A 14,679-nucleotide genomic window follows, 5' to 3' on the forward strand; every position below is an offset into this window, starting at 1 on the left:
AACTATGGGGGATGATTCCCCAATGTTGTAGTAGGTAGATCATTGATAGTCAACCGGTGGCGTAGCAAGAAGTCTTGGGACCTGGGAAAAGAAAGTGCATGGGCCCATGCATTTAGTATAGTAATCGATCACAGGTGGTCGAGGGGCCCTTCACAGTAGAATATCAAACGATACCGTAGCCTGTCTATTACTATAAATTGATTCAAATTTTCTGGTATTGTACAATGTTTACCTCCTTATTTCTGACCCTGGGCATGCAACACTTTTGGGTCCACAACATAATAAGTAAAAAACCTGGAATTACAATGTTTTAATTTGCTTGTTTTGGGCATCTCCTACTAATACCGTTAATGTCGGAGCTCCGAGGTGTGCTTTTCATTAGCTGCAGGACTGGGGCATCTCTCCCACCACAGAACCTATTTTATTTAAGCCTACATCTGGTACCCATTTAATACTCCTGTGAACGATTCTGCATCACAACTACTATTCCAACCTCTTTAACGTTAAGAAACAATATACTGTACAGCATGCTGGTTCAGGTTTCATTTGTGGAATTGCAACACCAAAATTTAATGTCAAGAAGCAGTGTTAAGTTTCCGAATTTCTTGGTTCAATGTTTGTCTAAAATGGTTGTGACACTAAATCATTCTATATGTAAACAGGAATTGCACACCAGTGTTTCTCTTGGCAATGTTAAAGGGTAGCGCTACTGTATTGCTAGATACAACTTAAAGATTATGGGCAAAAAATGAACAGCCGAGATAATGGTTGTTTAAAGTAGTGCATGATGGACTCCAGCACATTGATAGCCACCGGAGGTAATTTGTACAGTACAATACAAGATAAAAACATATTTTACCACTTGCTATGCATCTTTAATTCAGTTGTTTCAAATAATATACTGTCAGCCTACAATGATGACAAATAATATTCAGAATTCATAAATGTTTTATGGCATAGGCTTCACAAATACAGATGGGAGGGGGGGGTTACATACATTTTTTTAAAAACCAACCATAATAACTATTTTATATCTAGGTGACCATAAGTTTTCCGCAGCTTTGCTTTCTTGTTCCGGTTGCCATGTTTTTTCCAGGGTTTTGCCAAGGCTCTTTCTTCCGGGGTGAGATTTGCTTTGCTAGCATGCGTAGTGTAGTTGCTGACCCTGGAGAAGTCTTTAACCCCATGTACGCCTTTTGAATGCCCAGCTAGGGACTGTTGTTGAAAGAAGGTTGTATCTACTGAATTCTCAGGGTGATGTTTATGCTAGAAAAAATAAAAGAATTGACATTGGATAGGTTTATTAAGTAAACATTACAGCATAGTTTTTATAAAAATGCTGGTCTTTTTGCAGATAATACACCATGTCATGAACAACACCCTTCATGAATATTCATGATGTAGCTACTGTGGAAAACAGCAGTATTAATATTTGTGCTAAGTACTGGACAAGATTTTATGCCTGAAGACAAAGCAAATTATTTGGAAAACCAGCAATTACTGTATGGCAGTCAAACTGCTGGTGGGGTACTTTCCAAATGTTCCCATTTGCCAATAGTTCTACTCACCCTGATGCCATCTTCAGACACGACAATGACTTGCTTATCCTTTAAAGATCTCTTTTCATTTAAATCTGGTTCATGGCTTCTGACAGGTTCAAAGTCCTCGGGACAAACACCAGGTGGAGGATGGCAGTACAGGAGACGTCCCTGCACACAAAAAGCAACAGAACAAATTGAAAGACTGCTGATTTGGTGGTTAAAGTGCTTCCCTTCCAATACCAAGGTTCTGGGTTAAATTCCATCAACTCACTCTTCAAGACTCATAAAGAGTAAGGTGATTTGCAAGGGAACTTGCTGGTGGATGTTAAAGCAAGGTTCCCATTTCCCTGGATTCTCTACAGTTCTTCTGAAGGCAATACTGTATTACTCTTGCACATATCATTAACACTGTTGTCGAGACCAAGAAATGGCTTACACTGTCATTCTTAGTTTTATAGTACAGTACTTACATTTACAAAGTCCTTCAAGATAAGCCTGGAAGCTCTGTGGGCATCTGGCATTCCTTTTGTGTTCATAAACCCACGAATATCTGAAGAATTTTGGAAGGAAAAAATCAATCCAAAATGAAACCATTTACTGAATACTGAAAACTTTATTTGTCCAAAAGGAAATTTGTTGCATTGGCAAAGCTTAATGGTATTTTGTGACTAGATAAAATCAGAAAAAAAACATATGTGCATAATATTTATATAAATCATCAAGCAAGAAATGTAAATACAGTGTTCGAATGATGGTACATCATGTAGCATAGCTCTTAATGAATGTTGTCTTATAAATAAATACACTGTGTAATAACATGCTTCTGACGGGATTTGAACCTGTGACCTCTCGCAGTCAAGGCGAGCGTCATAACCACTAGACCACAGAGGGTTCATGGTTGAACAGATTCAAATAACCGTCAGGTACACTGTATTACACAATGGTGCACCTTATATTATATAAACATGTTTTGGCAAATGGGCAACAACTTCAGTAGCCAAATGGGCAACAACTTCAGTAGCCAAATGTGCATTGTAGCCAGTTCGTTGTAACTATGATTTTCATGATCCTAAGAGATATTATGTCAAGCTTTGCTTACAAGCATAGGCATTGACCAACTCCATCGCTGATGGTGGCCGATTGGGATCCTCGCCTTCCTTGGGTTTGATGATTGTGATTCCATAAGTTGTTTCAAACACACGACGTGGAATGACCTGCGATACGTGAAAACTAAGTTAAGGTAGTTACGGCAGATTGAGGATATTAGGTTGATGGCACACTTGTTTGACATCAACAACATTTTTATCATCTCCACTATCAAACTTTATGTCACAAATACATATAATTTGCCCATATATGGGTATATGAAATCTTCATGCACATATATGTATATGATATGACATCATGATGCCCATATATGGGTAATTCACACAAAATTTGATACTGGCATAAGAGTTAAATAAATATAAATATGTTTGAATAAAGGATATTAGGTTGATGGCAGGCTTGAAGTCCCGCATCTGATCAATTGGCAGTACACCATTTGTAACCATCTCGGCCTTTGTACTGACAAAGGAAGGCATAACAAGTCCAGGGCAGTCACACAGTAAGAGGTTCGAATCCAAATAGAGCGTCTATAAAGTACAATCATACATGGATGCATTATATAAATTTATACAAATTATTTTAATATAGGTAAAAGTGGAGTACTGAATAGTAATATGTTTAATGCATATTTATCTTATTTATTTGTCAGAGAATTCAAATTAGTACTCACCTGGAAATGCTTTGTTCTACCAGGTGTTGATGACACTTGTACTTTTTTGCACTGCAGCAGAGCATTTATTGTGGAGCTTTTACCAACATTAGGATAGCCAACCTAAAAACCATAATGGATATTAATTTATGATACATTAAAAAAAAATATATTGTATTTATTCTATCTGTATATATCATTAATTATAAATATTATACAACAACATATGGGTACCATGTTTACATTTATAATAATAGTCCTGGTAGACCAAAATGATAATAACAAATTGATAAATTTGAACTTACTAATCCAATAGTTAATTGGCCCTCCTTGACCTTTTGACCTGTATGAGATGTCTTGAAAAGATCTATTAGTTGATCACCATTGAGAACCTCAGAATCTAAACCATCTTCAACCTCTGTTAAAGAACCTTCATGTCCACGATTATTTACAACTTCTCTGTTTTCCGAGTTCAAACCAATATCTCTTAACTTATTTTCAATTACTGGTACTGATGATGTAGGTTCTGCTGAATGACTTTCTCTGTTAATTTTTGAATCAGTTATTGAGTTGATTTCATTGGTTGCCTCTCTGGCTAAGACAAAAGTTGATTGGCTCTGAGACTCACATGACTGGCTAAGATTTGATTCTCTGTTTTGTGATTGGTTCATATCGGAAGAACCAACAGCCTCAGATGATATTAAATCTGATTGGTTTTCGGTTTCATTATGTGTGGTTTGTTGGTTTTCACTTGTTTCTTCTAATGATTCTTGAACATCTTATAAGCCATCATCAAAAAAAAAATAGAAAAAGACTTTCTGTTAGTTTTTATTTGTTTTTATTATTCACTCTCAATTATAATCTTAAGCTAGTTGTTATTAACATAACATATTTTTGTTAAAAGTTTTCATGTATTGTCAAAAGACCAGGTAATATTTGTTGTTTTTATAAGCAATTATTTTTACACATAAATTACAATAATGATGAATAAATAAAATAAAAGTAATGGTCGTTCCCATCAAACACTTTGATAAAATTAAAAATATACAACGTAATATTGAAGCTCACTTATTCCATCAAATCTGTTATCTAAGGTTACCGCTGCTGGTTCCACATCTTCCTCCTCCTCTTCCTCATCATCAGCATCTTCTTCATCTTTGCTGGTTTTCTGATTGTCATCAGTTTGTGATTGTAACTAACAAAACAAAAGGATAAAAATTAATCCAATACTGATTAGGTTTCTATAGATTATCATTTTTCATATGTCTATTTACCCAGTCCTAAAATTCCACTCAATCAACAAAATTGATAGCATATGCTACGAATCTTAATTAATGGTATTTCTTTCTGAAAACATGTCCCAACATTTCAATTATTATACACTAACCATCTGCAAGATAAAACAGGGTTGCAGCTGTATAAAACTAAGGGTGGTGGACATTTTAAGGGCTGGCATGTGATAACACTGGTAAACTCCAACTAATAACAGTGGATTTTAAGGATGGGCAATGGGGTTAGTAAATATGGGGCTATGAAATTAGCTTTAGACTGGGTGGAAAACTTCGAGACTGGGTGGCTCCACCCACCAAAATTACATCCCTGGGAAGGATGATGAAGAGCTGTAAGGATGGTCTTATAAAGCAGGAGGTTCCTGATTAGGCTTCTGCAGAGATGCACTGTCATAATATGTTGCTAGAATAATGGTGGCTTAGGTGGATGGTGTCTTCTTTTGTGTTTATTTATTTATTCAACACTTTATTTCTTAAAGATTGCAGCGCTAACTAAAGTAAATGGGGCTGCTTTTCTCAACACTAGAATCACTGTCACACATCATTATTGTTATTATTATGTTACAATTATTATTCCAAGTGTTTTGTGCAAAAATAAATTGTTATTCATACAAGATAAAAAATATTTTTTGTGATCATTCTGGTGATTATCAGAGAAATTTGCATATCAATCTCAGTTTAAGGATTTAAGACAGATTTTTGTTGTATTTCTTAAAAAAGTGAATAGCCAATGATAATGTGACTGATAGTTTGAGCAATATTAATACATCACCACCAAATATAATCATCATCATCAACATCAACCACACCACAACCAATACTAATTCTGTACCATCTTAATATTCTAAAATAAGATAAACAGTAGCAATAATTCATCCCTGATGATGACATAATTAATGTCGAAATATTGAATACCGACACGATGGCGTAAAGTAGCAATAATGACTATGGGAAACCATCAGTGTTTTGGTCTTTACCTTCTGAATCCGATCTGTTTCTGCCTTAGCTGACCAGAAGGCTACTTGTATTCCATGATCAGTGCAGTACTTCTTCCATTTCTGTCTCTGCACCTTGGACAACAAATCTGCTTTATTTACCAGAATTATGTTTTCCTTCAGAGGGTTAACCTCCTTTACATACTTCTCCTAAAATTGAAAAAAAAACCAAAAACAAAGCACAAATTATTGTATAATTACATGAAAAACATGTGTCCTTGACTATGAAAGTATCTGCATTATAATCATCAATTTACTTAAGTGACATTGAAGATGTTTTAAGCGCGAGAAACCTTCTCTACAAATATCATTATTTTTTTTTTATCCTTAAAATGTATTGATCAAAAAACCTGTGAATGTCTTTATAAAGGTTTGATTCAATATCTGTTGTATCTTCTAATAACCTTTCTGTCGTTGGTCAGATTAGTAGAGGTTGTCGCCCAGTAACCTTTCTTAAAAGAATTTATTGGAAGTTCGATTCAAAGTCTTCAGAAAATATTTTTACTCTTGTTAAATCCATGTCTCAAATAGCTAGTTCAAAGTGAGATTAAGTTTTTGAAAATGTTGTTTATATAAACATAAGTTACCAGATCTGGACATCTGAACATGAGTGGGTTTCTCGCATCAACAATCTGCACAACGATGTCACTACGCTCGATTACTCTCCACAGCTGGCGCCAAACTTCCAAGTTGCGTTCAAACGGCGTCATTAGTATTTGCATTTCCTCTTGTATGCTAAACAATGGCAGGAAAAAGAAAATGGATACAACTTTCTTTTCATTCCAACAATACACCATTTTGTAGTTTGAACTGTGCATGCCCATGTCAATCAACATGAACCTATGTTGTGTGTATGTGGTGTATGTTTGTTATTGTTGATATCCTTCGAATATTTATGTCATGTACTGTATGTATGTGGGTCCTCAACTGACCAGCTCTGGTTGAATGGACCAACCATACAAAATATTGTTGACATAAATATTACAAAAATTAACATTGCCTGGCCAAAAATGAAATGTTGTAGTGTATTTATCATTGAAAACCTGTTTTAGCTGGAGGGCTGAAGTGAAATACAGTAGAACCCCTCATTTACGAATTCCCGATTTTACGAATGTAAAATCATGTCATTGTTGTCATAAAGTTTCTATTTAATGTACAAAACACACACGCATGTCAAAAATTAATCGTTAGGCGCGTGCTGGAGTTTATCCACTCGGTCTTAGACGGTTTGTTGTACACTATCAGCGATCTCTACTACAATACAAAACGCAGATAGTGCACTTTGAATACACCAACACTCAACACGGCGATCGTACTTCATGTCTGCAGCCGTGAGAAAACTCCGCCCAATGCGTAAGTTGTCGGCATATCGATAGGCGCAATTCACTTTCAAGTTTGTTTACGAACATTGTCCACTAAATAAATCATGTGTCTTAGCCCTAACTCTTACATAATAGAAAAGACAAAATAATCAGATTCGTAACTAACCCACCTACCAAATTTATTTATATTATTTATTATTATTTATACCGCAATGAAAATAAATTGAAATTATACTGATTTGCTGGTGTAGATATAATATTATGATGATTAAGACGGCAATCATCATCATTAGATCCAATCTAATCTACTACTTTAAATATTGGCCTGACCCTGTAACCTCTTACACTGCATGATGTTTCCGCCATTTCAAGAAACTTTCTCGTTCCATTCTCTCAAGTTCATCTGGGGTCGTAGTTGAATTCCACTGTGGCCTAAAGGAAAAGGAAAATTAATGCTTAATGGGGAAAACAAAAAATAATGAATATTAATTGATGATAAACACTATGATGATGATGACAATAATGATGATGATGATAACAATAATGTTCATGATAGCTGAAAGAAAGCCTATTTAATACTGGTCTTATCACCCCAAAAACAGACATGTTTGTCAACTACCATCAAACATACACCATACACACACACAAACAAAATCACACATAATCTGAAATACCTTCTGGGTATGGTAAGAAGACTTTGATTCTTAGCATGCTTCTCCCTGATTTCTGCTAACTCCTCCTTATTTGGTAATCCTGTATGCAAATTTGGGTCGATAACCTTAATATTCATTTTCTCTGAAATAAAACATAACAAAGATATAAGTTTATGAAGTAAAAAAATACAATTAAAAACAAACTTTTTTTAAATTTTTATTGTGCATACCCATCGATACTGACTTCCGTGAGGCAATTGATATTAAAAAGCAGTGAAAACATTCATGTATACTACGGGTTATTTTTCAGGAGACTCTTGCTTGCTTGCGGGAGGCGTCTCAATTTCCCAGACAGTCCTGCGAATTCAGTGAGACTTTGGACCCTTTACATATCTAATTGACTACCAACCATTTCAGAGTTTACCTGCAGCAAATTCTGTGCCGGCGAGTTCAGCTGTTGCCAAAAAATCGTCCAAATTGCTCTGCTCGGTGACCGATTGCAAATTGAGGCGCCCCCAATCATAACCATCTTGTAGTTCACTTGTGTGCATCTGGGAAAAAAATACATTCAATGATTAAAGTATCAGTTGGGATTGTGTATTTTGGTTTTTATTTTGGACAAATGCATTAGGTGTAGGGCCCACTCTTAAATATTTCTATACGGGGAGGTGCTGCATTTATGGGGTATATTTTTGAGGACTTGGTAGCACAAGTGTGGGAAATATGGGGGGAGTTGCAGCATTTATGGGGTATACTTACAAGGATTTTGTAGCAAAAGTGTGGGAAATAACCAGATTGAAATTGGTAGTTAAATTAAAGTCCCTGGACTATCCTGTGTCAAAGTGCCACATTTTCCGCATGATGTTAGAGGGAAATTCAAGCCAGATTGGGTGCTGGGCCAGTAAGCCCCTTGCCCTCTCTGGCACTATTGAGTAGCCCTTTTCCTGTCGTCTTTTAGAGCACAGTGCGATTTTGGTAAATGGTAGTTACAAGTCCATTAGAATTTTCAGTAAAATAGGTAGTGCAAGTGTCTCATGCCTTCAAGTGGCTGTGGCACCCTGTTGTTTGGTGGTATGCAAGTGAGCTCCCCGGGGTGTAGGGCCAAGACATTTCCTAGGAATAGGCAGGTAGAAGTTTCAGTAAATATTTTTTAAAACTTGTTAGGGTAATAACAATGATGATTTTTATGGGACTTATTTTCCTACCTGGTTAATTCTTACCTTAAAAAAACTAAGCTTAGTCTAAATGATAGGCCTACCTGGTCAAAACATAACCAGAGGTTCATCTTACAAATCCAATATGCAAACCAAGGCAAGATGGACTCAACTAAATGAAGCAAATTTGTTGATGCCAGAGTGATAATACTGTAAATAGAATTCCTTGACAGAGTTGGGTGGGTTGTTATCAGTGAGTGTGAATCAAAAATAACCTTGAAAAACATACAGATATGCATGATAGAGGGGTATTACAGTAGTATCATTAGGTAAACATGTTATCTACACTGACTGTATGAATGAATCACTTTAAATAATGCTTAATATGTTTCAACATTCATTAATTCTGTACTGTAGCAGGCCTAGGCATACACACATAAATAAGGTAGGAAATGATTTTAATTTTTGAGGAATAGGTCTGTGCACAAGCTGGGTCTAGTCGATGTAACAATGCCAGCCAGCAACAACGTCGATTAGCAGAGGACAAAGACTACCTCCTAGGACCTTGCTAGCCCTAGTCTAGAAAGCTCTGTCTGTTCTATGTGTAGAAATCTACTGACATGATCGCATGTCTGTGCCAGGCCTTCTGTAATCAAAAACAAGGCACTGCCCAGGCCCCAGAATTGTAGGCCTAGCCTATGCTACAAATCATTGTATTTACCCACGAATTCTCATTTTTCTTCTTCACATTCGAACCCTTGAACCTATCTTTAATCACAAGAGAACCTAAGTTGGCAGTTGTGGCCTTCTTTTTGCCCGGCATGGTTGTTTTTAGTCAATGTACACTAGCCCCTAAAAGTACACCTATCCACATGTACAGTTTGTAAACAACACGACGAGAATGTTGTTCAGTTAAACTAGAGGGCGCAATTAATATCAGTTCTCGTAAGTAATCTCCACTATTGCTCATTTGGCACTGGTTTAGTGAGGCCACCGACACGTATGTTGTGGGGCCAAAGAGACAAGTTTCTTTTGGCATTTGTTTTAATTATTGTTAAAAATAACGATTCTTGCAAAACTTTGTAATAATAAATTTGTATTTAACGTAATGATTATCTATCTACTTGACTTTTTATGCAGTTTAAGAAAGTGCGAGCAACTTGCGCTTTTGAAAACTGCATAAACTGTACGTCTAGTTGTTAGATGGTTTGAAAAAATCACTTATTATTCAATTTATTATTGAAAAGTATTGCAAGAATCGTTATTTTTAACTGTAATTTAAACAAATGCCAAAAGAAAATTTTATAAACTGGTACGTCACTTAGGCCCTCCAACATGGAATCGGAGGCCTCACTTTTTTCTGAACCAGGATTGGCCGATGAGCAATCCAGCTATTATAGTAGAGATCAGTGGTTGTGGTTCATATTGTGGCCCTTTTTCACCCATTTTCCCTGGCTCACAATGATCAAAAACATGAATTGTTGGTTGCCCACCCTCTTAATCCGCCATTCAAATTATACCGTAACCCTCTGATGTTTAATACAATTTTAATACACTTATTCAATGCGGCATTTAGCATTATTTATACATTATATATCAATCCCTTAGATGAGTTGTACCATCACTTATTGTTAATTTTTTAAATTAAAGTTCTCTATGTGTGCTTCTGCTAGGCGTTACATCGATTATACTTTGATTTTAGTTAAATATTGGTTTATTTTTTGCACACGACAAACCACGTAGGTATACATTCATGAGCAGATCCTGGCCTATACTGGCTGGTGATAACAGACCTGCCAACTCACCCGATCTTGTCGGGTGTCACCCGATATTTAAACAAATCTCCAGTGAGTCCCGATCGAATGTAATTTTCACCCGATTTCACAGGCCACCCCCGGCCCCCCTCTCCAAAAGTGACTCCGATTTATGCAAAACTTGATCGTTTAGTTTATTAGAATGTATTCGCCGCCTGCTCGCTTTGCGGTGCAATAAACACCATTTTCAAATCGAATGTCGCCATTAACGGCCAATGATTTAGTGACGTGACTTTTTTTGGTATCTATCATCTTTTGGTTAATTCTGGAAACCTCTAAATTTTTTGGTTATATCCAGATTTTTTTAAGATTCTTAAAAAAATCTCCAGATTTTCATGACCCAAGGGTTGGCACGTCTGTGATAAAGTCATACCTAATAGAGCTCTAAATGATTCAATGTGATTCAATTGTTCATTTCTGTTTGATCCACTGGGACTGAAAGAATAAATTAGAGTTACGTAAAACGGTAACTTTGGTTAAATTGGTCTCGCTGTTCCGTCCAACCCCTAAATTGTCCTGCTTATATTTTATTCAGGCCCGTAGCCAAGGTGGGGGGGGGGGTTATGGTTCGGGCGAACCCCCTTTTCTAGCGAACCCCCCTGTTTTCTAGCGAACCCCCTCGAATTTTTGAATGAGTCCCATTCGGACGGAATGTCTGTTTTTAACTTACCAGCATTAAATCAAAATTTAGCACCTAATTCATAATTGGTCACCCATTTTTAAATTGTAGCCAGCGGTACAACCCTACATTCATAGAATATCTCAGCTTCAGAAGTTTTGAGATTTAAATTGAACGCAACTCCAGCAAACCATGACTTTACGATGGCACCAAGGATGGCAAACATCGATAAAAAACCCGGCTGTCGTCTCAACTTTCACTGGCTTTGGCTGAATGTTTGTAAGAAATGTACCCCGGTAACGAAACCGGTCGCCGTCTACCTAGAGTAAATGGTGCCACCAAACGAAGCTAAAATTTTGCGACTTTATCCACCTAATGCAGATAAAGTTTTGCGACTTAATCATCTGATTGTGGATTGTGTGGTTAGTAAATTCCATAGCCATACTATCCATAGAGCACACTAAACTATGTGCTGATGGAGCATTTTGGGGAAATCGACTCTCTTTTTTTCCCCATCCCAAACAAAATATTATTAATAAATCAACATGGTCCATCTCAGTCATCATAGCCAGTCACAAGAAAATTAGGCTGGGAAGTTTGTTTTCTACAGCAGACACACAGAACGGAGTGCGTCAAAACGAGTGTTTGTTAATTTTTAGTGATAAAGAATCATAAAACGTCGTAGAGAATAACTGACTTTTTTTCGTCCGCTGTATTGCATTATGGGCACTGCTACTTTAGGTGTTATATATATTAAGCCTTTGTTGGGCACTGATACTGCATTATGGGCACCATTACTGTAGTTGTTGCTGTATTTTACCGGTAATTAAGTCCAAAGGCACATTATATTATAGACTGACCTGCAAGTATAAATCAATTGTTTTATTATTAAGAAATAAAATGTTTCTTTTAAATTTTATAATTCATGTTTCATCACTACATGCTAGATTTTAGGGTAGGTGCTTTTATAGTTACAGGAGATAATAAATAATGTTAACAAACCCCATGATGTGTATTTCTGGGGTCCCATGAAGCAATTTCAGAACAACCGGGGAACTAACAACATCTCCGTATTACTCTCTGTATCTAGCCATACGTTTATCTAACCAGGGAGTTGTTATATCTAACAGAGGCCTAGGGCTATCTATTATTTAATATAGTAGTAATGAATTAATGTTATACATACATACCGTATACCAGCAAACCAACTTTTGTGCGCTGAATTTATTAAAATTTTTTCATGATTAATAGAATAGAAATTATACCCATTAAGATATGGTTTGAGCGAATCATTTTTGCACCAAGTTTCACTCATCCCGATAATAGAACACAGTGACAGTGGGGAGTTTAGATGAAGTGAGTAGTGAATTAAGGTTTGGAGGTTGTTAGTATGCTATGAGAAGTCGTGATTTAATTGCTTCTGAATTGATGAATTGCAGTTAGTGAGAAGACGAAAATCCCGGGTGACGGTTTTGGCCACTATCACTCCTGAATTTGCTAATCGCCCTTGTGGCAATCACGGTGCCAAATTTGCAATCTTATCATTACCCATGACACTATCAACATCCACCATTCTAACTTAACCATACACCCACCATCCCTTACTTGCGACGCCTCTAATGTCATTTATTTTATTTGGTGCACCCAGTGTATGGATACTATATAGGCCTACTTCGGGGAAACTGGTTGCAGTTTAGAATAATATGTAATAATCATAAACAAGTTAAGAAATATTTCCTTTAAAAAACAACTTATGACTGGTTTGTATTTTCAAACTTATTAAATTAATGTATACTTGAGAATGACCTTTATCATCTTCAATGCAATTCTTTTATATGACATAAACATAAAAATAATAGCCTACAGGCAGGTAGAATTGGTTTACGACTGGTGTAACAATAGCCACAAAGTTATTAACATTGCTGTCACAGGATTAAAATAATAATAATTTAAAAAAAACATACTATAAAGGTACTCCATATTAGAAATGTAGAAAGTGTGATATATGATTTGATGGAGGCCTAGGCCTCCCATATAGACGTTCTTTAGCTTGTGTTCCTACCATTATTGTTATAATAATAATAATAATAATAATAATAATAATAATAATAATAATAATAATAATAATATAATAATAATAATAATAATTATTATTATTATTATTATGTTATTATTATTATTATTTTATTATTGATAATATTATTGTTATTTTTAATATTTTATACTATTTATTTGTATTCAATTAAAAAAAAAATTATTATTTTGCTGACTGGGTTGGACGAATTATAGATAAAATTCCATCATATTAGATGTTTATGCTTTAGCTTTAGATTTGCTAGCTAGTTTTTTTTTATCGGATGGTCAATGCATACGTCGTACAACGATAGAGCCAAATTGTTGCTTGCGATAATTTTAATTACAATTCTCCCTGACGATTATATGATGCACTGTGTTTTGGGCCTTCGATAGCCAAGGATATTCGGGAATTCTTATTACTGTATTTTCAATTGTCATTACCGTGCATGATCGCGTTAGCTGAGTTGCGCATGCTTAATTGTTGCATAAAAAAGCTCAATTTTTCCCGTTTCTATTTCATACCCTCTTCGCAGACGCTGTTTGGTTCTTGAGACACTTTTTTTATAACTGCGCATGCTCGACATTATTTTCAGTTTTTTGGGGAGTTGAGCAACAAAATTTTATTTTAATCTTTGAAGAAAATAGATTAATAAAAATATAAACTAGCTTTATCCATGCATTAAATTCTGTATTTCTAATAAGACTATATCAGAAAACACATTTCAGTGATTTATTTTCTACATTTTGACAATATCTATTTAAGCCTTAGTTACTACAAACACATACAAATTTGAAACGTTGCGCATGCCCCGTTGCGTTGTTGGAATCATCGCCGAGGACCGTCTTCCGACGGTGTTTATCCAGCAAAAGAAAATAAAACACTGATTTCGAAATCTATAATAAAAACTCTTTCAAACACTTACACTCGCTGTAGTTCATTATTATTATTATTATTATTATTATTATTATTATTATTATTATTATTATTATTATTATTATTATTATTATTATTATTATTATTATTATTATATTATTACAGTAACATTATTTCAGACAAATTTTTAACGAAATTAGTATGTATTACAAAAACAGTAGCTGTTTTGCCATTAAGATAAACAACAGCTTTCATTGTTTTGCAACCGACTTCAAAGACACACTTCCTAAGCGATTCAAAAAGCTGTTTGTAGTCTCACAGTAGACATACCACTGGTACTGCAATGTTTGTGTGTATAGTATGAGACACAATCCTAATTGGATTGTTACATTTATTATCCTACTTGCATCGTGTCACGCAACATAGTTTACATTCACAATTTAACAAAAGATATATAAAGCTTACATCATACCAAGCAAGGTAATACAGACTGACATATTTTCACTGTGTATGTCGTCATATTAAACTACAGTAGCATCCCACAAGGTGGCAAATCATACTGAATGTTGCAGTATGACATACATGA

General features: G+C 35.4%; 1 protein-coding gene across 1 annotated transcript; it reads right to left on the reverse strand.

Moving 5' to 3' along the window:
• Window positions 1-850: 850 nt before the first annotated feature.
• LOC117110225 (large subunit GTPase 1 homolog) lies at window positions 851-9,596 on the reverse strand. The gene is made up of 14 exons (XM_033252849.1): window positions 9,432-9,596; window positions 7,981-8,107; window positions 7,578-7,698; window positions 7,249-7,335; window positions 6,169-6,316; window positions 5,564-5,731; window positions 4,366-4,492; window positions 3,603-4,075; window positions 3,319-3,420; window positions 3,032-3,175; window positions 2,641-2,764; window positions 2,012-2,091; window positions 1,569-1,709; window positions 851-1,266 (listed from the first exon to the last, which is right to left on the reverse strand). Exons 1-14 carry the CDS (start codon window positions 9,531-9,533, stop codon window positions 1,024-1,026), a joined length of 2,187 nt encoding a protein of 728 aa, XP_033108740.1. The 5' UTR covers window positions 9,534-9,596; the 3' UTR covers window positions 851-1,023.
• Between the last annotated feature and the right edge of the window lie 5,083 nt (window positions 9,597-14,679).

The sequence above is a fragment of the Anneissia japonica genome, unplaced genomic scaffold (assembly GCF_011630105.1).
Source record: "Anneissia japonica isolate Jap-2015-1 unplaced genomic scaffold, ASM1163010v1 scaffold287930_len349246_cov199, whole genome shotgun sequence".
Lineage (NCBI taxonomy): Eukaryota > Metazoa > Echinodermata > Crinoidea > Comatulida > Comatulidae > Anneissia > Anneissia japonica.

Bases quoted from the DNA above. Each gene is read 5' to 3' on its own strand.
- LOC117110225 (XM_033252849.1), bottom strand. From the start codon at position 9,533: ATGCCGGGCAAAAAGAAGGCCACAACTGCCAACTTAGGTTCTCTTGTG. The intron at 5,732-6,168 runs GTAACTTATGTT...TTTCAATTTTAG, and splicing joins TGTTCAGATGTCCAGATCTG to GAGAAGTATGTAAAGGAGGT. The intron at 3,176-3,318 runs GTGAGTACTAAT...TGTACTTTATAG, and splicing joins GTAGAACAAAGCATTTCCAG to ACGCTCTATTTGGATTCGAA.